This window comes from Epinephelus moara, chromosome 16 (genome assembly GCF_006386435.1).
Source record: "Epinephelus moara isolate mb chromosome 16, YSFRI_EMoa_1.0, whole genome shotgun sequence".
NCBI lineage: Eukaryota > Metazoa > Chordata > Actinopteri > Perciformes > Serranidae > Epinephelus > Epinephelus moara.
The window spans coordinates 40,065,919-40,093,095 of record NC_065521.1 but is presented as its reverse complement, the minus strand read 5'-3'; the positions used below and the strand labels follow the sequence as shown (position 1 = coordinate 40,093,095).

The 27,177-nt window shown below is 41.5% G+C and overlaps 1 protein-coding gene across 1 annotated transcript in view; it reads left to right on the top strand.

Annotated features, from left to right (window-relative positions):
• The window catches only part of vwa5b1 (von Willebrand factor A domain containing 5B1), a 49,369-nt gene extending 22,796 nt beyond the window's left edge, over positions 1–26,573 (top strand). Inside the window, exons 11-22 of the mRNA XM_050064851.1 lie at positions 1,800–1,914; positions 2,136–2,321; positions 2,574–2,763; positions 5,399–5,598; positions 9,640–9,886; positions 13,036–13,329; positions 13,803–13,940; positions 16,248–16,385; positions 17,019–17,090; positions 17,640–17,709; positions 19,429–19,552; positions 23,039–26,573. Coding sequence (XP_049920808.1) covers positions 1,800–1,914; positions 2,136–2,321; positions 2,574–2,763; positions 5,399–5,598; positions 9,640–9,886; positions 13,036–13,329; positions 13,803–13,940; positions 16,248–16,385; positions 17,019–17,090; positions 17,640–17,709; positions 19,429–19,552; positions 23,039–23,701 — 2,437 coding nt within the window. The 3' untranslated portion in view covers positions 23,702–26,573. The remainder of the gene's footprint in view (positions 1–1,799; positions 1,915–2,135; positions 2,322–2,573; positions 2,764–5,398; positions 5,599–9,639; positions 9,887–13,035; positions 13,330–13,802; positions 13,941–16,247; positions 16,386–17,018; positions 17,091–17,639; positions 17,710–19,428; positions 19,553–23,038) is intronic.
• Positions 26,574–27,177: the final 604 nt, after the last annotated feature.

The following is a 27,177-nucleotide window of genomic DNA, read 5'->3' as shown; positions in this document are numbered from 1 at the left end:
GGGGGGGCGAGCGAGAGGTCCGCGGTCGTTTATAACGTAATGTTATAGATAATTGTTTTATGTGTTTTGATGTGTAGGTATGTAAATGTTTTCAAAGACGTTTATGTGGAAATAAAAATACCTACAAGTAGTTATGTTTCCTTGTATTAGTTTGCCCTCTTGTGGACATAATGAAAAAATATTCGAAGGGTTCGAACCTATGAGTTATTTTTAGAAGGAATATTCGAACATCATTTTTGAGCAATTTTGACAGCCCTAGTGTATACATTCAGTAGGCTATATCTTCAGTAGCTAGCTAGCTAACCCTACACTTTTCAGGGTTTGATTTTGGTTTGGAACAGAGAAGAAACGTATGTCTTTTTCCAACCTCTCCAGGTAACGAGTGTCATTAATACACGAAGTGCCCCAGGCACAACATTTAGCTCCAAATCCACACAACCAGCCTGAAAATGAAGGAAATCTGAAACGACTGCATTAGAGTCAATGGAGCACAGCCGTGTTGTTGTCGCACCCTGGTCTGAGCCGGTCTGATGCTACGTTATGACTGGCCAGTCGGCGTCCAGGGGCGGGACTTAGCAAAGGGTTAATTGTTTGTAGTTTCATTAGTTACCCACACAAAATGGCCAAACAATAATTTAACTACGTGAATCTCTATGCAAATGTAAATATAGTTGAACTACAAGCTACAACAAAATGTAGTTAAATCACCAGTTTAATAACAAGTAGTTCACTACTCACCCCACACTGTCATGAATATTGTAGTAACAGCGCTGGCAGAGAAGTGACTGTGTGTGTGTCAAAGCACTTGATAATACATTTATCTTTTGTTTATGCCGTTATGCAAATATCAAGGCACAGCTGACAGATAACATGAAATCACATCCAGGGATTGTCAGGGGCTTAAATGCATCACCTGATTCTGGAGCTGTAATCCTCTCAAAATGAAATCCAGAAGTATGCATTGAATGTTGTGTGATTGTCAAACATTATGTTCATCGCTACAAAGCATCTGTCAGAACAGCGGAATTTTTTGTAAGCTTTGGGGTTAGATAAGAAAGAACATGGTTTTACAGCGACATGTAGAGTAAGGAAGTAATAAAGCTCTCTGATGGATGCAAACACCAACTGTCAACTGAGAGCGAGCGCCTGTGGCACAGTGGATCTGCAGTACACTGGGAAATCATTTTATTTTGCTGGTTGCATCCAAGCCTCACACTGTGAATCCCTCTCCTGAGTCACGCTGGAAATAATTGACTTTTGTCTTCCCCCTTTTAATGGATGACTGCCCCTAGACGATTGCATTAGGTACACAGAGCTTGGCCAGTTCATCAACACTTCCTGGCTCATTATCACACTATGCTTGCAAATCAGCGCAGCCGGTCAGAAACAAGAGCAAACAACGATGAATCTCCATCCTGAAAATCCACGCTCGGTTTTTAACTACGCAGAAGGTGACATTCCCGTTTTAATCTTTGATCTCATTAAAAATGCAAAAGGGATGTAGCTGGTGTAATGAAATCAGCCGCAGTGAAAAATGGAATAAAAATGGTAAAATTCAGCACCAGCCAACCTCCCTGGGGTGAACTCAGAGCAGCGGCAGGCACGTCTCAACTTTCCAGCATGAAAGATAATTTCCTGTTTGGCTCCTTTTCCTCCCAAATCTATGTTTGACAAATTAGATTGTTTATATATCTCCAGAGCATCTCTTTGGATCTGTGCACATCCTGAGAAGACACCTGTTACCATGTACTGTCTCTTGATCTGTCCATGACGCCGCAGTGTTTAATGTGTTTGTGCAGATGTTTCACATTCGGCATAGGACAGAACGCCTGCAGGAGGCTGGTGCAGGGACTGGCGACAGTTTCCAAAGGAACAGCAGAGTTCCTGGCCGACGGAGAGAGGCTGCAGCCCAAGGTACTCATTTCCAGCTTTGTGTATCACTCCTAATGACAGCCAGCTATTCTGAGGGCCACCGGAGAGCCATTATGCAGTGGTTTCTAAGCACTGAGTGTCTGCCACTGATACCAATTAGGAAATCATATCTCATAGACGCCATTCGCTTTATGTGCTGGTCAGGGAGACGCTGCATTTTATATCTGAACGACTATTTCAGGAGGCTTATTTTCACTCCACAGATGATAAAGTCCCTGAAGAAAACCCTGTCTCCAGTACTCAGTGACATTTCCATTGAATGGCTCTTTCCTGAGACCAAAGAAGTGCTGCTGTCCCCCGTGGGCAACACCTTCCTGTTTCCAGGGGACAGTCTGATCGGCTACAGTGTGGTGTGCGACACTACCCGCTACCATGCCAACCCTAAATCTGTAAGTGCAAGACATCAGCTGAACAAAGGACCGCATGCAGGGTGACCTTCTGTGCGAACATTTCAGAAAAGAAACCTCAAATAAGTTGTTAATGTTCAGTGTGACAAATTATTTAATGGTTTTTATTTGAACCACTTATTACCTGTGAGAGGCCTTACCAGAAAGATAAAAAGAGCCGAGGGCTAACGATGAGAGAGCTTTTTAAATTAAACCTTGTAACTTCAAAGTGTCACCTTCTCAAAATCTCAACAGGATAAGAGGAGGCGATACAGCATGATGCGCTCCATCGAGTCAGCCAGCTCCGTGTTTTACCACTCACAAGAAGAGGACGTGTTGAGGACAGGTAGCGACAGTCAGGGGTCCTACAAGGAATCACCTCTGTATGATCCCTACCAGGACTCCATGACAGACAGCCCTGCTGCCACAGAGCAGGACACCGCGGGTAAGAACCTACAGTATACACATCCTAAGACGACAATTAATTAAGATGAAAAACTGCCCTGGAGCCGGTTAGGCCCGCCAGTGTACGTTAGCTGAAGCAGATATTATGTGTATAGAGATAAGGCCTGACTAGCTGCTAAGTATCAACTCTTTGCCTGGATGAAGGCAGGAATCAAAAGCAGTGTAAAGATACATAAGATGAGATATGGTCTGGAAAGGTTTCTTGTAGTTAGAGGCAATCGAGTCGCCAGAAAAATGTTGTCATTGTACATCTCTGCAAACCACGGATATGTAACATTTGTACAGTATTATGTAGTGGATATGTCGAAACTTTCTTGACGTTTCAACAACGCTGTGGTTAACGTGTGATTAGGTTGAGGCACAAAACACACTTGGTTATGCCATAGTCGCTGCTGGAGATGCAACAGGGTTTAGTGCAGGGGTTCTCAAAGTTTTACTGAGTGCTAATTTAGGGGACGCATATGATTGCAGGACACAAAGAAAAAGTGTACACACAAAAAAATCGTATCTTTTCCATCTCACTTACGCATTAAACTGCAGATTTGTCCAAACAAATTTCTAACTTCAGCTAACAGCGCTAGCATTGATGACCGAACAAAATTTGTGAGGTGCTACCAGTTGCCATGCGACTAGCTGCTTGCTACAAGTTGTCATTTCTTAGCAGACCGATGCTTGTAAGGGGGGTGCAGTATGACGCAGATGCCAAGTATTGTATTGTACTGAATGTAAGCTATTAAAAGTTAAAGTACTGAAACGAGCAGCAGATGATTAACATATAAAGCATGCATTTAGTGTCATGTTTGAGGGCCGCACAAAATGTTTTAGAGGGCTGCCATTGGCCCATGGGTGGTTCCTTGAACAACCAGAAATACTTTATTGATCCCTGAAGGAAAATTGTTATTCATCACAGTCGCTGCGATGTAAAGAATAGAGAATTATAAGAAGTAAGAACAGGTGCATGAAATAGAAGTAACTAATTAAATTCAATAAAATAGAAATAAAATTGTAACCTGGAAATCCAGATGCCCCGCACCTAGCAAATTCAAATTTGCTCTGCACGGGGATCTGACCCCGACGAGCAGAGCCCATTGAATCACCATCGGACCAATCAGATTAGTCTATCTGACGGAGGCGGGCTCTGGGCAGGTGTAACATGATGAGGACAGTGCTGCGCCGTAGGACCGCGTCCATTCAATTTAGCTTTGGAAGAAACGCTAAACCAACTACACTTATCTTTTTCCTTGAGAGAGGAACAGAAGACTGCCCTAGGAGCCTTTGTTTCCAGGAAGGACGTTTTTGCCGTTTTGCTGATGGGATATGGCAAAAGCATAATATATCAGTTAGCCCTACTGTTTGGCAAACCAATGGGGCTTAGTGCAATGAATACATCACCTTGTTTTTTGCTCTGATTGGCCATCGTGCTATCCAATTGTGTGCGGCTGCATTTGAAATGACTCAGTTAATGCCACCCCTTGGGTAGGAAGGGTGTATCAGTGACGGCCAGGCTCAAAATCTTTCTAGATTTGAGTCTGGATTTCCAGGCTAATAAAACTGTGCATTATGCTACAATATTAACATGAGTACTTGAGATATATATTTATATACGTCACTGTGCTGAGTCATAAAGTGTGTAAAAATGTACAAATATGTGCACTGTGCTTCATTACACTGTATAAAGTAGTGTTATATTCAGAAATATGAAATATGTATTGTGCCATAATGGTTAGCACAATATATACATCAGTAGAATAAAGACAAGAATGAGAATAAACATAAGTATGTACAATTATGTGCATTGTATGTTGAATAATTGTGTACATTCAAGAGAAAAAAAAGTAAAAATAATTGCACTGAAAGTCACTACTGTAGTTCAATACTTTACGTTCAATGCTACCATGCTAAACTAGGATGGTGAACCTGGTAAGCATAACTTGCTTGAGATTTTCACAGTACGATAACTGTCTCAGAAAATATTGTAGTTTCATGGTATCACGGTATTACAGAAATATTAATCTTCCCAGTCAGAATGACTCTTAAAGGAAGAAAATGGAGTTGTTTTTCTTAAGTTGAACACACATTTTATCACACATTTATAAAAATAAAGGTGAGATTCTCCATCCAGTTGCTTTTTTTTCAATATCATGGATAAGCAAATGTTCACGGTATGATAATTGTCAACTTTCATATCTCGGTATACCTTGAAATCTGTATGCCACTGCAACCCTAATTGTCAGAGTCACTGTCGGGTTGGAATTTAGCTCATCACTGTGCTGAAGTACAGCCTTGCAGAGCCGCTAACATGGCTAATGATGCTTAGGCCTTGTCCATCTGCATTAGTGTTTGTCATTATTTAACTCATTTTTAAAAAATCCCACACAAAATGATGCTTTCAAGAATGTAAAATGAATCACTTTGTGCGTGGTAGAGGATTTTATTCCTCATTCAGAATAGAAATGGCTCTGGTAAAGAGAAGCTGTGGTGAACTGGGCACCTTTAGACTCATTATTTAACAATCAGCAATACAGAGTTGCCAGAACCAACAATTATTTGTCTGCCATGTACGCCAAGGTTTGTTATTTTTGGCTGACTATTTCTCTTTTTGAACAAAACACCAGGTTTGGATTGTAAGACGTCTCCGAGAAGGCGTGCGTACAGCACCAACCAGATAGCAGACTACAACCCGGCAAAGAAGGTCTACACTCCCAGTGATCCCAGTTCAGTGGTGGCAAAGAATCCACTGAGGCGAGCCAAAGTCCAGGAGCTGATAGGCCAGATGAGCCCTGAGCACGAGGCGCAGTGGAGGAGCGACTACCAGGTGCAGTCCCACGCTGTGATGAGTAACATTCCCATGATTGCTTTCAAGATGATCTGCTCTGGTTTACTTTGGAAAATGGGTCAGCGGTTATTTTCTGATTCAGCCTGTAATTCAGTCGCAGCTCACAGGTTTCAAACCAAACTGAGCTGTCTTCAAATAACAATAATAATACCCATGTTTTATGTTTAAGCACACACATGCACATTACACAAACCACAATGTGTTACGGTGACAGAGGCAGGAGGATCTTTTTTTGTATCATGACACAGTTATATTGTCATTATATAAAACGTCTGTGTTGATAAATTAAAGAGCCATCTGACCCTCATCTGGACTGGAGTATAATGAAGAACAGACTAATGTGCTCTCCTCAGTAATGAGGGGCAAAATTTATGAATGGTAATTAGGTTTGAATATTGCTCAGGGAGCATCTCAGTATAACTAAACAGAGTTCACTGGGCTGTGAAGAGATTATATCTTCTCTTTGTAAATTAGGCTGAGGATCCACCGCACTCGTGCCATGATTAATCTATAACTAATAATCATGAGTTAATGAAGTAACTTTTTATTCATTTGTTTGTGTATTTTCAAAAAAATTAACAACATTAATTAAGATACTACTGTAACCTGTGCCAGAGCGGCAAGAGGGGTGCGAAGATGAAATCTTAAACCTCTCCAATAACTCAAAACAGGATTATCAATTTAGTTTAATTTTATCATACTGCAGAAATCTCATGTGATGATGATAATTAACTAAATATCTCAAAATGAGAAACTTGATCCAGTGATGTAGCACTCAAGACCGGTCTTAAGGCCGGTCTGTAATCTGAAACCATTTCCCTCAGTGGAAACAAAGCTTTTATTTACTTTAATTTCACAGATAAGAAACAATAAATTGTGAAGACAATAAAGCCTCCACAAAAATAGCATTTTAAGTCTTCTGTGTGATTTATCCTGGCTTCATATGAGCAGAGGAAAACTCCGCTGGTCACTAGGCTAATTTATACAATGTAAAATGCCATAGACTTGTGCTAATAACGTTAGCATGTTGTATTTGTTTGGAAAACGTGTTTAGTATGAGACAGTTGTTTTGTCAGTGAACCTTGTGAGTTGTAATGGAGCCGAACTTTGTAACGTTACTTTTGTTAAATGTTGCTGTTGTCCCTGGTTTTATATGAGAAGAGGAAAAGTCTGCTATCAGCTAGGCTAATTTATACAATGTAAAATGCATTAGGCTTGTGCTAAAAAACATTAGCATGTTGTATTTGTGGGTAAAATGTGTCCAGATAAAGACAAGTGTTTGTCTGTGAATGCTGCGAGTTATAGTGAAGCTGATTTGTGTACTTGTGTTTGGAATTGTCTCTATTAAGCCATGTTTAATGTGTGTATTGAATCATCTAATCTGTACAGCACTTCACAGAAACCCCACCGCTGACTAGTGGTTTGGAGGTGTAAATGCAGAGTGACACAGACACACCACCACACAAGTATAAATGTTCACAACAACGTAGGCCACATGTGTAGGCTACGGTGTAGGCTCTGCTCCACAAGTATAGTATAAATCCTGCTTAAGTGTCTGAAGTGTCTCTTTACCTTTCGCTGTATGGACAGGAGTGTTAGGATCCATTTGTAGCACAGCTAGCCAAAACTTCAGCACGTCCGTATCTGACAAAGATAGTCCATGACAGCTGCTGGAAGTGTAGCTACTCATTTTGTCGGCACAGGTAAGAAATGTGCAAACACTCTTTTACAAAGCAGGCATTTTTCCTCTGTAAGGAGAGGGACACAGCACTCAGCTTCACAGCAGCTGCCCTCCGCTGCCTTTTTTTCCCTCTTTCTCTCCTCTTCCTCTCTTTATGTGAATACTGCAGCTCACAAAATTCGGGTGGTGGTCAAATTCAAAAGCCTCATCCACATGATTGATTATTCCAGTTTTACTTGCATTATTTGGACATGTATACAGCACATAAATGAGTCTCAATTGGGTTTTTTTTCTGCAGTTTGTGACACACGGCCTCTGGCCTGTTCACGATCAGCTTTGTGCATTGTCATGGCTACACTGTACACAAACCAACTCACTAACAGTTTGCAAAAGTGGGTAGAGATGCATTACAAAGAGCAGCTCAGATTTCTGATCAGAAGGAGAAACACACCGACTTTAAAACATTATGAAAGACTTGGATATCAACAGGTGTTTTGATGTGCGGCAATATCACAACGCCAAGCTTTTAAAGAAGGTGGTTGAAGGAATGAAGGAAGCAGATGGTGTTCCCATGATTGAACAACTCCGCCGCTGATTGAAAACTCTGAAAAAATCTTATTTTGATGCAAAGAAGCAAAATGACAAGCAGCTCCAGCTGTTCTACTTCTCTGTTTTTTGATGTGATCAATGGCATGATAGGACACATTAATCAAAGTATGCACGGCTGCATGTAAACAGGAATGTTAGTGGAATATTAATTTTGATAAGCCATGTGAAAGGTTCAGTAGTATGTCAGTGTGTATTTGTTTGCTTATAGAAAACAAAGGAAAACTCTGATACATGAAGTTTACCTCTGCGGTGCCTTTTGGTTATTTCATCAAGTTATTTCACATGGTACACTTATGCATACACACATATACTCGATATATGGCAATAAAAGAGGTGAAGAAAGTGCTTCATTTTTAGGAGCGCCTATAGCTCGCATATTCCACGTTTCATCATAAGTGTGTCATGCTGTATGGGACTCGCACCGGTTTTGACTTGGTCTCAACCCCTAAAAGTCTTGGTCTTGTCTCGATCTTGACACACTGGTCTTGGTCATAGCTTGGTCTTGGTTTAGGTGGTCTTGACTGAAACACTGACTTGACGACGTCATGCTGGCGGGGTTCAGGAAACAGAGATGAGGCATTGTTCACCATTTTCTGAGGGTGCATTCAGACCTAGAGTTGTCTTGCTTTGGTCTGAATCAGGGACTTATTTTGTTCCAAAATTGCATAATTGCCTAAAGTTGGTTTGTATTCTCACGGCAGCATTTACGAGTGGACCAGAACAAATATCTTGCGCGAGAAAGCTGCTCTTGATTGGTCAGAATTTCCATGTGAATCCAGGAAGTAAAGCAAACGTTGAAGAAGAGTACACTTGCAAGATAAATGTGACACTTTCTAATGTCACAATGGAGGGACAACTACGCAGGTTGATTTTAGCGCTGCTCATCGTGGACTATATTGCTGTCATTGTTCATTTTAGTCAAACCATACAGTTTGAAAACGAGGCGCGGCTCCAACTAGAAAACAATGTTTTGATGCATTGGATGTGCTGAATGTGCATATTAAGGCAGTACAGGAGGAGGTGCACATTAATAATCCTCCAGGACTGTAACATGCTCATGTTTAACCCAAACAATGTGTCATGTGACTGCAGTTGGTTCAGATCCAGGTCGGAACACCTTCTCACCACAAACTAACTGCACCAGAGTTCATTTGTAACCGGACTGAGACCACCTCTTCAAGAAGGTCTCGATCTGGTTGACTGAGACCACCTCTTCAAGAAGGTCTCGATCTGGTTGTTTTGGTGCACACCTGAGTGTGATTGCTGTGTTCACACCTGCCCAAACAAACAGCATGCAGGGGGCAAACAAACGTAAGTTGGATTGCCCCCTACGTGTGGTTCGTTTGAACCAAACAGGGCAGGTGTGAAAGCACCCTGACGTCTCATGAACCAACAAAGCATTACAGAGAAACATGATCTCCACATTAATGCATAATTAAAATAATTGTAAGACCCAGCCCTGTTTGCAGTTGAGATGATTTGCATAATTTTCATCAAATATAAACAGTCTGGGAATCTTCACTGTGTCTCATCGGCCAACTGTTTGCACCTCTTAGCAATGATTTTGCTTAATATTCCTCTTGAATACAACAGTCTGTATGTTACTCATCACTTCAAAGAACCGTGAATGAATAAACACACTGGAGTGACCAGAATTACAATCAGTAGATGATGTTCCATACCTTGATTGCACCAGAGGATGAAAGAAACAACTTTCTTTTGTTTCTAAGCCGCAGCTGGCGAGCCTGTGTGCCACATCTTCCAGAGGGCGTCCTGCCAGCTGTCACAGGCCGCTCCCTCAGCAGGAGCCGCCTCTGCCGCAGGAAGCTGACTCAGAGCCTCATTTCCATACGCAGCCTCAGGACAACCCTCAGCCCAGCGGTATCAGCGTGCCGCCTGCAGCTCGCAACTCCGCTGGGGAGGATGGTTCCAGATCGTCCACTGACAGCCCCTCTGTTGGCAGCATCGGAGACACGGGTGAGACCTTGATCAAAGAATTTACTGAGAGTGACCAAATCAAACCAACACATCTTAAAGTAATTAAACATTTTCAAACATTTTAAAGCTACCATAACAGGTCTGCTTGAAATAACACAGACATTATGACTGTCCATATAAAGGAAAAGTTTTACATTTTCAGAAATCCAATTATTTGGTTTCCAGAGCACAGTTTGCTTAGCTTAGCATAAAGACTGCAAATGGGTAACAGAAGTACTCAGATACACGTACATTTTTGTACAAATTAAACAAGATATAGCATGTTATTTAGTGAGCTTCAGGGGTGCTGAAAGAGACTAAACTGACTCGCTGGGCATGCCTACCAAGTATGCTTTATGGGAAGACCCACCCCTACTCTGCCTCTGATTGGCTATAATGACAAAAATGGACCCACAATTGCGAGGTACTTCAAAAGCTGCTCTTTTTAAAAATAGTGTTTCAATGGTGGTGGAGCTTCTCCATCCATCCATCCATCCATCCATCCATCCATCCATCCATCCATCCATTTTCATCTGCTTACTGGGGCCAGTTCGTGGGGGCAGCAGGCCAAGCAAAGCACCCCAGACGTCCCTCACCCCAGCAACTCTTTCCAGCTCCTCCTGGAGGACCCCAAGACATCCCCAGGCCAGATGAGATATGTAATTCCTCCAGCTTGTTCTGGGTCTGCCCCTCCGGTGGAACATGCCTGAAACACCTCTAGTGGGAGGCCTCCTGATCAGATGCCCGAACCACCTCAACTGACACCTTTCAACATGAAGGAGCAGTGGCTCTACTCCGAGCTTGTCCTGGGTCTGCCCTGTGGCCTCCTACCAGTGGGACTAAATTCTAAATTCCGAAAATTCTTTTAAAACTTCCAATATTTAAAACTACACAGTTAAAGCTATAGTGCGTAACTTCTGTCGCCCCCCAGCGGATAATGCGTTATTACAACAAATAAGCCGGCACTTCCATGTACAGAGTAACACTGGCCTCACACCGTGTACACAACGCTACACAACGTGGCGAACACCAGGCTGCTAACGTTACATTACGTTCATAGCACCATTTCCAAGAAAATAATAAAGTACTAGGTCCAGTACATGTAACAGCAACACATACTACTCATAATATAATTATAAACCAAGTCACTTACTTATCCAACAGCAGCAAGGCAACATCCGTGTCTGCCCTCAGCCCAATTTCTTCCTTCAGGGCTCTCCACTGAGGAAAAGCGACGCCAATACAAATCCTTGTTTGCCTTCTCCGTCGGTCACTTTCCTTCTTTGCTAATAGACCTTCAGTCGAACGTCCAGGCTTTTTCTCTGTGGTAGGATCCACTTCTGAACCGTGTCTCGGCCGCTTCTTTGGATTCTCCGCCATGTTGCTTTCTCTTTCTACCTGCGCTCTACCTCTTGCTACGAGACTCTTCGCTCTTCCTCCCCTGCCCTTCATTTGAGGGAATGTTGCCCGTCGACACGCAAACTAAAAATGATATATATCGAAAAATACCGCGAGATGTTAGAGGAGCCGATCGGCTTAATCAGCATTGTGTCATCTCCTCTAGTAGTGGCTTGGGTGAAACGGACATTTACGGACATGTAGTTACGCACTATAGCTTAAATTTTGTGTGTCAAAAATTCTCAAAGGTGAATTTAATGATGAAGTAGCAACAAAAATGGTAAAAAAACAAACAAAAAAACCTACAACTGTTTGGACCAGGTAGCCGTACTTCAGACTATTGGAGCAAAAGCATAAGCTGCTGGGGCTGAGCCACTCTCCTCCTGGGTCTTTTTCGTTTGTGGCGCCAGTTGGCATCACAGCTAGACTAAAACAAGCATTTAGCAAACGCCTGGAAATGTATAGCCAATCAGAGAAAGGACACCCTGAAAGTGCGCCAGACCTTGAAGCCAATTTTACATAGTGGCCAAACCATGTAACTACAACTTCCGCATCTGCCACATGAAGCCACATGGGCCCAAAGACTTTTGACCATCGACTTACATTGTGAAAGAAATGTCTGTAAATCAGTGAGACATTTTTTTGAATGTCACAACCTCTACACAATGACCCATTTCACTGTTGGGATTTGGTCCCAAAACGTTCCTCACCCAATGAGCCCCATGATAACAAAAAAGATCCAGGTAATTCTACACTTGTGAGGTGAACTTTTTTGGTTTCATGTGCCACTGAGCAGCTGTTATAGGAATTAACAGGGCTCTGCCTCCAATGCTGCTCTCCTTATACATCCATGGTTTGATAAAGTCAAGGTAGTGTTTTCAGTCTTTATGCTAAGCTAAGCTAACTGGCTGCTAGCTCTAGCTTCAGATTTACCATACTACATATGAGAGTGGTGTCAATCTTCTCATCTAATCCCCAGCAAGAAAATGATTAAGTTCATTTCCTCAAATGTCAAACTTTTCCTTAAACACAAATCTGATGTGCAGGGTTTCCAAGGTCATGAAAAACCATCACATTTTTTTAAGGCCTGGAAAAGTCATGGAATAAGTAAAAATCATTGAGAGTTTCGGAAAAGTCATGGAATTTTGTTGTGTGTAATGACAATGTGACAGGAATATTACACGGATAGACTTTGATGTAATGATGTGTCGATGTGTGACAATATTGTATTTACATGACATACGTTTATTCGTTTTCTCCCTGCGTCCATCTCTCTCTTTATGTATGCCCACTAGCTGAAACTATGTTTGAATAGAGTTTGAATCGTATATGCTAGGCAAATTTAACAATAAAAAAATGGGTCCTTGAAAAGTCGTGGAAAAGATTTGAAATTTTGTCAATGAAAATGTGTGGGAACCCTGGATGTGACAAGTATCTAAAAATGGACTTAAGTGACATCCAACCTAAATCCAGGATGAGAAATGATGACAGATGATTGAGCACGAGACAGGAGGCGGACAGGAAATGGTTTTCTAAATTTGGGAACAAAACAGAAAAGTAATCAGGAACAAAAGGGGAAGTGTTTAATAAAATAATTACTGAACGCAGGCTGAACAATGAGAGCTTTAAAGGGAACAACAATATTGTCACCAGTGAGCAGCAGCAGCAGCTGTGCTTCAGCTGGATTTGAATACACGTTGAGTAGGAAATAAAAAAACGCACATTCAGGAATTAAACCTGTGACATTTCAGATGGTTACGGACACCAGCTGTGTCAAGCAGAAACCCCGCAGGAGACCCAGACTTCAGATCTGGGTGCAGCCAACCAGCTCAAAGGTGACTGCAAGGCCGTGGTGTCCGGGCTGCTGTGTGGGAAACTGGTGAAGTGGGAGGTCGTCTTTGATATCGAGCCCTTTCTGAACGGCCGGGAACGTGAGGAAAAGGTTCACGAGGAGCTGTGGAATGAGACCTTCCACCACATGGCGGGACGCTCCATCATTTGTGACTTTGAGCACATGGCAGATAAGGAGTGTGAGATCGAGCACGGTGAGCGCATGATTTAGGTGCTTTGTGAAATTTAGATTAATTATTTAGATTATTTGCTTTCTTACCATTTGTCTGTTTGAATACAGCTTAGCTTAGCTTAGCATAAAGCCTGAAAACAGGGGGAAACAGCTCGCCTGGCTCTGCCCAGAGGTACCAAAATCCACTGGATTAAACAAACAGATTGGTTACCCTCTGGACAGAGCAGGCCGCTTGTCTCCTCCTGAGCTAAACTTACCGTCTCCTGGCTGTAACTTCATATTTAACAAACAGACATGAGAGTGGGATTCAACTAAATCTGGGCAAGACACCAAATAAGCGCATTTCCAACTGTTTCAGATAAATATTATGTATATTTAATGTAAAATAATTACAAGTGTTTGGAATACTTTTGTTCACTGTTATGTTACACAGTATGTTGTTATATAATATTAGATCACAGTGTTCATTTTATGCTTATTATAATTAATTCACAGGCTCTGGCAGGAAGTACCAACTCTACGCCATCCACACCAGCAAGGCCTGCAATATACTGAGCAAATACACAGCCTTTGTTCCCATCGACCTGGACACCAATGAGTATTTGCCGACATGTATTGAATACATACAGCCAGGTAAGTCACATGGATTAAATATGATGAAGTCTTTATACTGCTCATTGTTCCGCTCGCTCCAGGTTTAAACCAGTCCTGTGCACAGACAGTTTTGGGGGCATCTGTCTTATAATATTGATTTAAAAAATGAAGTTAAATCCTGGCACCAGGCGGTTGGTGAGATGATGTGATTGTGCGCCAGACTAACTCACCTGCCCATGAAGACAGGTCACAGGGAGACGTGATGCTGCTCTGCTCTGTGGTGACTGTGACAAGGGCTGTTTGATGGAAAATTGATGCCATGGGTCAAATTTGAAAACTAAAATATTAAATTAGAAAAAGAAATAGAAAAGACATCTCTCGCAAAAAGGGCATTTATCTAGTCAGAGGGCAAAAGGGCAGCTGCTTGAGCACCATCTGTGCACATGCCTGGTTTAAACACAACATTGCCCTCAAACAAAACCTGGAGCAACTTCTTATAGTTGAACTTTTTTTGTTTTGTAGAAGTTATTAAGTCTATAAAGTTAACTTGCATGTGCTACAGTGTGCTACCATGTCACTTAAAGTTTTCTTATCTCTTAATCGCTTGGCAGTAGTTAGATGAGAGGACTGCAGCCTAGTCACCAGAAGAAAATGATGGCATTGTACATTTCTGCAAACCACTAATACATTACATCTGACATTTTATATATATAAAATCAACATTTCTAAAATGACGTAGTATATGAGCTGACTGGTTGTTTTTTGGCAAGTCACTGCTGTTATTCCACCACAGATAGTGCCATGAAGAGCGTGTATTTTAAGCCAAAATATGATCTTTTACGACCATAACCAAGTGTTTTGTTTTCCTAAACCAAACCACGTTAACAACAGTATTGTTGAAATGTTACGGAAACGGGGGAATAAGCTAGCCAGGCTCTGTACAAAGGTAAAAAATCCACCTGTCAGCCCCTCGAAAGATCACTAATGAACATGTCCATCACTGTATATCCTGGTACAACGGGGCTGGAGCCTATCCCAGCTGACAATGGGTGAGAGGTGGGGTACACCCTGGACAGGTCACCAGAGGGCTGACACATAGAGACAGACAACCATTCACACTCGCATTCACACCTACGGACAATTTAGAGTCACCAATTGACGTGTGTGTCTTTGGACTGTGGGAGGAAGCTGGAGAAAACCCACACTGACACACGGCGAACATGCAAACTTTCACACAGAAGGGCCCCCATGATCCCCGGAATCAAACCCAGAACCCTCTCTCTGTGAGGCAGAGAGAAGCTGAAACAAATCATCAATTTAGCAACGGTTAGAAAGAGAATCTAACTGTTTATTTGGTCGCTTTATAATAATTACAATTCAAATATTCTCTGGTTCAAGTTCCTCAAATGTGAAGATTTGCCACTTCTCTGCGTTTTTCATAATTTTAAATGAAATACTTCTGAGTTTTTTTACTTTTGAGAAGACAAGACAAGACATAAAACAACAGTCATACAACAGTAATCCCTCTTATGACGTACTTAAAGTGTGTGGCAGTGTCTTCATCTGTAGCGACTCTGTCCTCGACCTGAATTTTCTTATTTTGCTGTGTTTGAGACGTTCCCAGAAACAGTGTGTAGGTGAGGCCAGAACTTCATTAAAAGGTAGCAACCAGGTGCCAGACAGTTAGCAGCACAAATCCAAGAGGAAACCATGAAAGTTGCGGACACAGCAGCAAAAAAAAAAAAAAAAAAAAAGCTAAATATACGAGAGTTAATCTGTGACTGGCTTTCACTTTCACGTTTGTTCACAAACATTAACTTTACATTAAATTCCTGCATAATATACTTTTAATATTTTGTAAACCAAATCAGGAAAGAAAATAATCAACAGATGAACTGACACTGAAAATACTGCAGCTGTAACATGTTATATCTTGTTTGTTGAAGTAAAAATGACAGGTCATGGTTTTACAGTGGGGCTTATAAGCTCGACTGTTTCTGGTTTAAGTTTTGTGAAATTTGTTGTCACGTCGATGTTGCCAGGCAACTAGTGGAGACTCCTGCTCCCAGCCAAGACAGCACATAAGCATATTTTCCCAAATATGGATTTATTCTTGTAACTTTCATTGATGTAACCTGTAGATTTCTGTCTTAACATTATCACTGTTGACAGTCACATAGCTTTTGGCTTTGCAACACTCACTTCTGAACCTGTGATTCACTCCAAAGCGAGCCTTGATCCAAAATTATATCAGTCTTGGAACTCTTTCAAATTTTCCATCAGAGGTACCGCTGATGTCTGCCAACTTTAAAACCCTCAAAGTGACTGATTTAATTTTGTTTTCAGCTGAAGGTGTGAAGAAGGGCTCACACTCCAGGTCTCGTTCAGGGAGCAGGAAGAACAGAGGCTACTCCATCGGACTGGGTCGCTCTCAGTCTGGCGGCATGTCTGAGGAAGCTGCTGAAGATGCCCTGCTACCCAACAGTAGGCCGCGTTTTATATTTATTCAACTCAAATTTCAACCCCGACTCCATACACAGCAGGAGGAGCTTTCATTTCAAGATCACCAACAAACTAAAGTACAGCAGAAATAAATAATGTAAGAGCTACAGACGGAGGTAGAAAGCATCTTTTATTGTAAATAAAAGTAGCGAGTTTAGGAGAAGGTGATATTGGCTTTTTCCAAGATTGATGTTTATACATTTTTATCGAATCAGTCTCTATTTGAAATGGAAACGTTGCAGTCTTGCACTGCCAGCACTGGGAGCTGGGAGATATTGAACACTGAAAGAGCTGCGTGCTGCTTTACATTAAAAATAGTTTAACTTCAGCAAAAGGGCACAACATTTTAAATTGGTTTTCAGTGGTGGCATAGCAACAGCAGGAGCTAATACTAGCACAGTGCTTGAGCATCTGTTTGGCACCGCCAGTCAAGAAAAAGAGGTGCACAGCAGGCGCAGATGCAGATGAGTTGCCTCAGTGTTGCCTGGTAATGCTGTCGTCTTAAAAGCAACACTTAGTTAGGTTTTGAGGAAAAAAGAGGGGATTACTTTGCAACAAAATAACACAAAATAAAAGACAGCTGGGAGTTAATATTCTTTTTCATCCTTGTTTTAGATGGAGAGGACAGTGTCTCTCCATGTAGCACCCCCTCCTCCTCCGGCTGGGAGCGATGTAGCTTCACAGAGGGTACGTGCAACACATCAACTGGTCAGTGAACTTACTTCGTCTCATCAACTGTCCTCCACACATGACATAAACTGTCTGCCGGTCTCTTGTCTTTTTTCTGGGCGGTGCTGTTGCATCGCTCCAAAAGTGAAACTTGAGACTATTGACATTTTATTTAGTCCCTCTTCTTGTAAGTGATGACAGGAGTCGACTCAATTTTGTGGCTTGTATTGACAAACGCTGTCTGGACCTTTTAAATGAAACAAACAATGAGCACTTACTGAAGGCACACACACACACACACACACACACACACACACACACACACACACACACACACACACACACACACACACACACACACACACACAGAAGAAGAAGTGCTCCACCCATGGAGGAGAGACAGCTGGAATATGTGTCCTCCGCTGTCACTGTTGCATCTCAGTGGGTGTTTTACCTCTTTATTATGTGAGACTCATGTTGAGAACTACACAAAAAAGTGACAGTAAAATGCCACTGCTTCACTTCCTCTCTCCTTCCCTTGTCTAACTCTGCCTCTCTGTCTCCAAGTCTCCCAGAGGAGTCCGTCTGTGACTTCTGACCAATCACAGAAATCGGTGGAGAGCCTTTTTTCTGCCAGGTGGGTGGTTGGAGACTGGTTGGCTACATAAATGTGCTGTAGCTGTGGTACCACTGCATGAGCGAACACAGGGACTCAGGGTGTTTTCATATTGGGTATTACGGATTAGTACCGTGCCTGGGTTCAATCACTCCTTCTTGATCCTCCCCTGCCGCTCAGTTTTCACATTCATGATGTTGTTTTGTACCAGGTATCATCTACGTGTCTACGCTGTTATCACAGAGCAGAAAAAAGCCAAGTGGAAGAGCCCATACTTTGGAGTAAACCTTTAATTGTGCCTACTATGGGTTATGTTTTGAAGACAATGTCAAGAATGACCCTCTCTCCTGTCCTACTAGGGATGTAAGCGGTTGACTGCTAAGAATATATTTGACCGGTTACACATGTTGATCTATAGGTTAATTTTGCTTCTCTTCAGTTTACTGCTCTGCGCACCACTCAGGTCTGGTGGGAGCTAACTGTGCTGCTGCTCATTTGGTAATTTCCGCCAGTAACACTGTCCAGATCCAACAGTGTTGCTGTGGAAACATTGCTCCCACCCTTCAGTCCCTCCTCAGGTTGCCCTGGTGATTAAGTGCCTCAATTTTGAGCAGCAACCCTCTTCAGCATTGTTAACTCCTGTTACTTCTATCAGAACTGTTAGCAGCTACAGCACGGCTAATGCTAAAGGGGGTTTGCAGCTCATAATAAAGCCACTTATCCATCGGGACGACATGGGGAGAGACCATAGAATGGCCACCATGTTTCCACAGCAAGTTACTGGCAGTAATGGGACGGCAGTAGCTCAGTCCATAGGGACTTCAGGGTTGGGAACTGGAGGGTCGCCTGTTCGAGCGTGGACTGGTGGCTGGAGAGGTGCCAGTTCACCTCCTGGGCACTGCCGAGGTGCCCTTGAGCAAGGCAGCTTACTTTCTCACCTTCACATATCTGTCCATTTGCTGCGTGAAGTGAGTGTTGACGTCACATTGCTAGTTTCGGAAAGTCACATAAACTGTCTGACGCAGCCACCCCCAATGCAGATGTCTGAAAGGTGTGGAGGGAGTTTCTTAAAAGCTGAAAATCTTATCTGATAAAGTCTACTGGCTCCTTTAGGCACAGGGGTGCTTTGAGCTGAATGCTAACATCAGAAAATGACGATGCTAACATGTTGATGTTTAGCAGGTGTAATGCTCATCATCTTTGTTTAGTGTGTTAGCATGCTAGCATTTGCTAATTAGCACTAAACATGAAGTGCAGCTGAGGCTGATTGGAATATCTTTAGTGTTGGAGGTATTTGGTATTTGATGATGGCGCTATGGGAAAAGTGAAGGGATCACCAAAGTGATTACAAATCAACCTGAGGGGAACATGAACGTATGAACGTTTTGAGACATTTCACATAACACCTCATGGAGGAGTCAGATGATCACCAAAGTCATTAGGATACATCCTCTTAGTACCATGACTGTCTGTACAAAATTTCATGGTAAATCATTGAATAGTTGTTGAGATATTTTTGTCTCCAGCAAAATGACTGTGGCCAACATTACTATTCCTAGAGCCATGCATGGATAAAAAATCATCCATTTACTGGATCCTATTGGAAATCTACAGATGTACCAGAACAATCAAAAGAAACAATTACTTTCCGTGTCCTCATAGAAGCAGTGGATTAAATCCTATAGTGCTTTGTGCTTCACACACTGTGATTCACATCTGCCTCTCCCTCCCCCCTGTTAGATTGGCCCTCAGCAGGACTCGTCTCCTGACTCGGGCCGCCAAAGGATTCATGTGTCGATCTCACAGCAAGTCCGGTGATTCAAGTGGAGAGAGTGACAACGAGAACAAAGACTACATCCCTCTGGTAGGCAGCAGATCTATATCATGTCAATGCTCTTGTCAACCCGCATTTCTTTTGATGGAAATTAATTTGAACTGACTGTAGATCTGTCAAAGGAGACGAATGTGTCACTCTCTGTGACAGCTTGAATAGTTCAGCTCAGTGCAATAAAGTTTCAGTTTTATTCACAAGACAATTAAATACAAGTGCAATTCATAAGACATAATGGAGATGTGGAATGGGACAGCACGATAAGCTGTCTGCAGCTTGGGAATAGAGACCGAGACACTAAGGAGATAGTGTTTAAAATGTTTACTAATGCACTGTCTATAACCCAACCTACAAAACACCTAATACCCTAAGAACTAAACTAGCCTAATCCTAATTACTAAGTGATCCTAAGAGATTTATTCAGTCTAAATAAAAGCTAAAGAGGTCAGATATAATAAACAGAGACATAGGGCAAATGGAAATAACAGTCCAATATAAATGGATTTCAAAGTAGAGTAGTTTATAAGTCCCCAGCCTTTTAGGGTATTCACACTAACATATTTTTGTGGTAACTGCTGCCCAAAACTCTTTTTAAAAACAAACACAGATGAAACTTTTATGGTTTTGGCAATCTCATTTCAGTAACAAACTCAAGCTCCAACATTTGAGTTTCTGTTTTTTTACCCTTTATGAGGTGCTTTTTCCTCATCTTATATGTATGTGAGGAAAAGTAAATTGGAGTCTGCCATTGAGCATATAAACAACATTATACAAGCTTTGTGAGAGATATTAGATTCAGTAAGCTTAAGGAGACTGTATCTGTGGAAAAGAAGGTCAATGGGTGAGTTTACTTTGGACCATGATATGGCACCTGTAACTTCCCTCTGTAACATCTGTAATTTCACAAGTTAACTAGGAAAGGTATTGCATCATATAACATTACAGTAATTTAAATAAGACTCAAATTAAGACTTGTATGAGGTAGAAAAATAAATAAATAATAAAAGTAGCTTTAAGTAGAAGAAAAAGCCTCAACTTAAAAAAATAAGCCAAAATATCTGGACAATTTTTTCATCAGTTCCTCAATATGACCCATAAAGTTTAAAAATTCATCAACATGTACCTGCAGGAATTTGGTGGACTGCATTCTCTCAGTAACTCAACAGTTTATTTTGATACTAACATGTTCAACGTTATTTAGATTTTTATTGAAATTAAAAATAATTAAGTTTGTTTTGCTTATATTTAAGGATAATTTATTGCATTTAAGCCATGTATCCACCTCAGTCAGTCCCTGATTTAGATTTTGCATGTCATTTAGGTTTTTGTGGAATAAGAATAAATTTGTATCATCGGCAAATATTACTTTGTTTAAAATTTTATCGGAATTCACAAAATCATAAATATACAATGTGAAGAGAAGTGGGCCTAAAATGGATCCCTGGGGGACACCGTTCTTGATGGGTTTACTTTTGAGATTTGTGGACGATTACATAGTGCTCCCTCCCCTACATACTGCTTCTGAACCAACTGAGCGCTGTGCCTCTGACACCATAATGTTGCAGCCTGCTTAGAGGAATATGAAATTCATTTGTGACGAATGCTTTTAATCAGTCAATAAAAATTCCAATGCTGCAGTCAGCCTTATCAATGGCATCAATGATTTTTTTGACAAGATCATTACCTGCTTTACAGGTGGTGCTCTTTTTTCTAAAGCAATACTGTGATAGGATGGTAATATTTGACTTATTTACTATATACAATTCTCTCCAATACTTTGAAGAGGGTAGGCACTATAGATATAGGTCGGTAGGTGTGCATATCATTTTTCACTGCATATCACTATGCAGTGAAATTCTGGCAATCTTTTTAAGCGCATCCCCACAAAGTAGAGAGACCAACAGAATAAACAAGAAGCTTTACAACTTACAGTAATTCATGATAGCATTAAGAACTTAAGAACTTTTTATCAGTCCATGCTGAATGAGAGCTTTTTATATTCAGTCTTCATTTCTGTCAGTTGACGTAAATAAGAATGAATTCAGATAATTGCCTTGAAGATACTGTCTGACAGCGGCATGCTTTGGTTGACTGATTACATTTTTTTTTAGATTTTTTACCGATGGGATAAAATGAGTGTTGAAACTATTACCAAGATCAGTAAATCATTGCTGCCATTTCCAGCCTGGTGTTTGATTTTGGTGTTGGAAAGCACAGTTGTTTTGTGACCCCAGCTGAGGACTTCATTGAGCACCCTTCAGGATCACTTTTGATCCCCCGGAGAGGCTTTAATAAGCTCAGTGCAGTGTCTTCGCTTACTTCATTCATTATTCATTATGCGTGAGCTTATTTCTGTGATTGATACATGATTCTTTATTTGCATCACTTGGATCATTGACATAGTGCTTATAGACTTTGTTGTTTCTATAAAAGGATTTTAAAGTACTTCTAATAAGCCATTGCTTCTGAACAGCACCATAGTCCAGAGGGCTAAGGTGTTCAGCCTGTAAGCATGGTGTATCTGATTCAAATCCAACCTAAAACTGTTGTTTGCATGTCACCAATACCTTTGAAAATTTGTCCTGTCTCTGAAATACATAAAGGAAAACGATGATAAAAAGAGCAGGTTAGTGGTGGATACCAGAGATTTAATCTGTTATATGTATGCACAGTTTTAAAGTAAATTTATGTAATAGCTGGCTTACACATGACCAAATAGTATTGAACTTGCATTCTTAACGATAAATACCATAAAATTCACTCTATATTTCACTATTAATTTGATCAGTAATTGACTAAAGACGGAGTCATGTAATCTAAGCCAAGTTAACTGAAAACAATGCGACAATTAGGCAGGTTTCTCTTTTAAAATTGGTGTAAAATCATACAATAAATACTGTTTCTGTGAGCATTACCTTCATTTTTCTGCCTTGCAAAAGAAATTGCCAGTGACAGAACAATCCTTTGTAATTCAAACGTTGCTTGGGGGCTCATAGCAGTGTCCAGACTTGTTGTAATATTATAAGACCACACTCTGCTTCTATCTGAAACCACAGAGACCTTGAAGGACACTCTAATTATGCTGCTCACACCACCTTGTTCATGTATTATTCATCGCTTTTCAAATTCAAAGGAAAGAAAACATCCGTTAAAAAATGATAGAACGGCTGTTCCTAAAAATGATTTCTCTCCTCCTTTAGCAACGACCATTGAGGTGTCCTATTGTGAGGCATCTCATGCCCAGCTGCTGATTGGAGCAGGAAGTAATGAACCATAGAGGATTGTTGTTACAATATGCAGTGCAGAAAAACAGCATGCACTCAAATCAGTTGATCCGTTGCTCCCTCACGTCTGACTTTGTTTGTTTGTAATGCATAAAAAACACAAATTGCTAACAAAACAGGGGCTTTAATGTTCCCCTTCTCCTCTACAAGTACCACTATACTGCTGATTAAAAGTTAGGAAAAAATAACATAAGCTTTACTTTATGTTAATCTGTAAACTATTTCCTCTGCACAGGTATTGCTGCAGTTGGCTAGTGGTGCATTTCCCCTGGACACAGCTCTGTGTGATGCCATTAGTGTGCCCATGGACAAGCTAAAATGGACGTCCCCCTTCACCAGTCACCGCACCAGCCTGGGGCACCTGTCTCACTCCAGCAGCCGCCGTGCTGAGAGCGCCGATGGCGAACGCAGATCCCTGTGTGAACCAGAAACATATCAGCAACCTGCAGAGTACACTGTAGGCATTCACAGCCCGTCTCATCTGACCAAGAGCTCCTGGACGGATGCTGGCCCTTCCTCATTAGGCAGTCCCTCCTCCGCTGCTGCTGAGCCCCCGCTCTCCCCACACTCCCAGGGGGACAGCGGACGGGGCTCCGGGTCAGGGGCATTGGAAACAGCATCGCCCAGCAGCGTGCTAAAGAGGATGCTGGATCCAGAGAGCATGGTGTGGGCCACAGCTGTGGCCCTCGCTTGGCTGGAGCACACCTCCGCCAGTCATTTCATAGAGTGGGAACTGGTAGCCGCCAAGGCCAGCATGTGGTTGAGTGCGCAGGAAATCCCAGAGGGCCGAGACTTAGCCTCCGTCAAGGCTGCTGCCAACCAGCTCTTCATCATCCTCAGACACTGGGATGAAAACCTGCAACTGAACATGCTCTGTTACAACCCGAACAGTGTCTGAGGCCTGCTAATCCAAGGCTGAAAATACAGACCGCAGAAAGTACTCAGCTCCATGTGATACTATGCTAACTGAAGCTGTACTAAAGCTGTACTATTCTCTGTTCGGCAGTTTGTCCTCTGGAGTCTGATTTTGCCGTTGCAGTTGTGAACAATGTGTATTTTCTTTTGTTCGTGTGCTGTTCCTCCAAACATATCACAGGCTCTTCAGAGGCACTACGTGCAAGCTGTTACCTCGCTGGTGCCATATACTGTAGCTGGATCCCTGTAAGCACGGGATCTGATCAGAGCTATGCCACAGATTTGAGTTTCATGACGACGAATGTCAGTGTTAACTTAGTAGCATGCTGGACCACTGACCATCAAGAAAAGCTCTTATTGTCATCATATTGATGTTATGGGGAGAATGCTGCAAAACAACTGTTTGAGAAAACTGTTCCACTGATTGACACATACTGTTTCTACATTTTCATCAGTTTCTGGATTAATTGTACTGTGGAAAATGTTACATGACAACATCTGGGTCCTTGCTAGCAGTACTGCCTGTCTTTTCTAATGCCCGTTACCATTACAGTGTTCTGAATATTTGCCCTTTCTCTGGTTTGATTATCGCAGACACAGAAAAATATGCAAAAAGCTCAAGAAAATATAAAATATATGTTCAGATTTGTTTAAAAAAATAAGTGAATGGGAATCTATGAATGTGTATCCCGCTAGCATGTAATTTACTGTTTATTATTTAAGGAGACATACAGTTTATATTTTTTCACTTATCTGAGTATATCTGTCTTAGAGTAGAGGTTCTGATCATTCATTAACTTTAACCAAGCAGATGGTCCGACCAAAATTAACCTTGCTACAGGCTAAATGTTCACTATGTAAGTGGATATTTATGCCTCACCAATTTAAAAGGGATTTCACTAACCATGATTCACAAAGTTGTTATTAAACTTTTACACCCTGTAATTGCTGCGTAGCTAACTAAACCAACTGACAACGGGGACTGCCCGTTGTTTAGACAGGCCAAAATTCTGAAGCCCTGTTAGTCAGAAAAAATTTCTCCGACTGTCCTAAAAACAAACGCTCATTACTCTGAGATCCTGTTTCTCCAAAAAATACACACACTCCCTGCTGTTTAATGACCCAATTGAAAAAAGATGTCAAACATTTCTGTCAACCATGGGTACGTTATTTGTACATTATTTCGTAATGAATATGAACAAAACCCACTTGGTTATAAAAACACCTGGAATAGGTGACTGAAATGTGTTCAGGCTGGGCAAAAATACCTGGGATTGGTGGATCAAACATGCTGAGAAACGCCACGATGGATCAGTAAAAAACACCTTGGATTGAAGGTTTGAATGTGCTGAGAAACGTTGCAAAGGGTCATTAAACATTGGGGATCGGTGACTCAAATGCCACTAGGAAACTGAAACTAACTGCAAGGAGTGTGTATTTTTGTGTAGAAAAGGGGACTTTGGAGCATTGGACATTTTTTGGAATAACAGGCTATCAGAGAAATCATTATTCTGTCCAACTGCCATGGGCCAAAGAAGGCTTTTTCCCATTGACTTACATGGTGAAAAATGTAAATCAGTGGATACAATTTTTGAGCATCACAACCCTTCCAAAATGACTTGTTTCATTATCAGAATTTGATCCATTTGGTCTGGTAACATTTAGAAAGTCTAGAGGAGCTGCAAGATTAAATCATTTTATTACCATACAAGTTAGAGGAGCACTAAACCTGAAATTACCCCGCTCTAGGAGTCTCTAGTGTGCCTGCTCTATGGGTCCTAGGATGCGGAACATCCACGTAATTTCATACCCAGGAAATGTTTTGGCTTCATGTGCAACTAAGCAACTTTCAAAGGAATGAACAGGGACCTTCCTCCAATGCTGTATCCAGTCGTCTTAATACATCCATGAGGTGGATGGATGGGTCAAACAAACCCAGGACTTTCACCCAGGAGACTGCTGTTTGCGCCCAATGTGAGACCAAAAGTCATCGTTGACTTGTTGATGTCACGTGGTGACGTACCACATTACAAAATGTACGTACTTGTTTCAACCGAAACCATGATGTTTTACAACACCTTAACAAGTAGTTGTGTTGCCTAAACCTAAACGTAAACCACTTCTTTACAGTGTTAAATAGCGCCTTTTGGCGGTACCTTCCAACGGACATATATGTAGTTTTGGAAGTCATTGGCAGACAACCTATTCTGTTATTGGAATGAGGACATGTTGGTTCTGTCATGCTTACAGCTCATTTACCGCAAGTGCCTATCCAAGGTTTCAAGATGGCAGAAAATGTAGATCTGTTCACTGCAGTTTAATCAGTGTGGGTAATGATTGGCTCTTTTTCTTAAACATACAGTAGGTACCCTTCTTTCTTTCTTTCTTATTTATTTCTTAAATCAGTGTGAGGCCGGTGCAGGCATCTTTCAGTATTGATTTTCCTCTTTCCTGTTCCATCACAGTGTTGCTTTACTCAGGTATTTATTCATTTTTTCACTCAGGCTGAGTTGCATAAATCCTTCTGCATGAACACAGGTGTTTGTTATGATGTTTAATGACTGAATTGCCACATTGGAGCCGGTAGTGCAGTAAATGCTCTCTGAAATGACAAATACAGTAGATGTCATGTAGTAATAGTTTTTGTGCAGTAATTGCAGTAGTTGAGTGCAGCTGTAATTGTTATAAATTGTATTTTTTATGTACTGGGTCAGTTGTATAGTGCAGTATCTTTCAACTTGCTGTGTGTGCCTTTATAAATGATTGTTGACTGTTTGAGGCTGTTGAAAGCTTCTGTAGTGTCTTTATAACTGTTTATGCTATGATCGGCTCTGCAGGTGCATGTAATAAAATAACTCTACCACCAAAGTCACAAGTTTCCACAGCTATTATTGCCTCGTCGCTAACAACAAGGGGTACCTCAGGGATCAATGCTCGGACCCCTCTTCATCATATTCCCAATGTACAAAAGGAATAAGTTGCTAAAGACACTTAAACGAGAGTCAACATAACTATCACAGCTCGTACATTCAGAGACACATAAAAGGCACACGTTAGGGAAAGAAACGTTAGGGGGTACTTAAACACTAATGAATTAAAGTAGGTTTTGAACCTGGACTTTGAGCCTGAGCCAGGAGGGAGATGCTGTTCCACAATTTGGGGACAGACACAGCAAAGGCACGATCACCCCTGAGCTTGAATCTGGAGTGTGGGACAGCCAGGAGCCCCAGGTCAGCTTACCTGAGGGACCTGGAGGTAGAATAAGGGGTTAGGAAGTCTGCAATATAGGATGGGGCCAGATCATTAAGGGCTTTGTAAACAGGTGAACCTTAAATTCAACTCTGAACTTTAGAGGCAGTCGATGAAGAGCGGCTAAAGCCTGGTTTACAGTGTACGATTTTGGGCTGTCTCAGACAAAAGATGACCAGCGTGAAAGAAACATGGCAATATGTTTGGTCG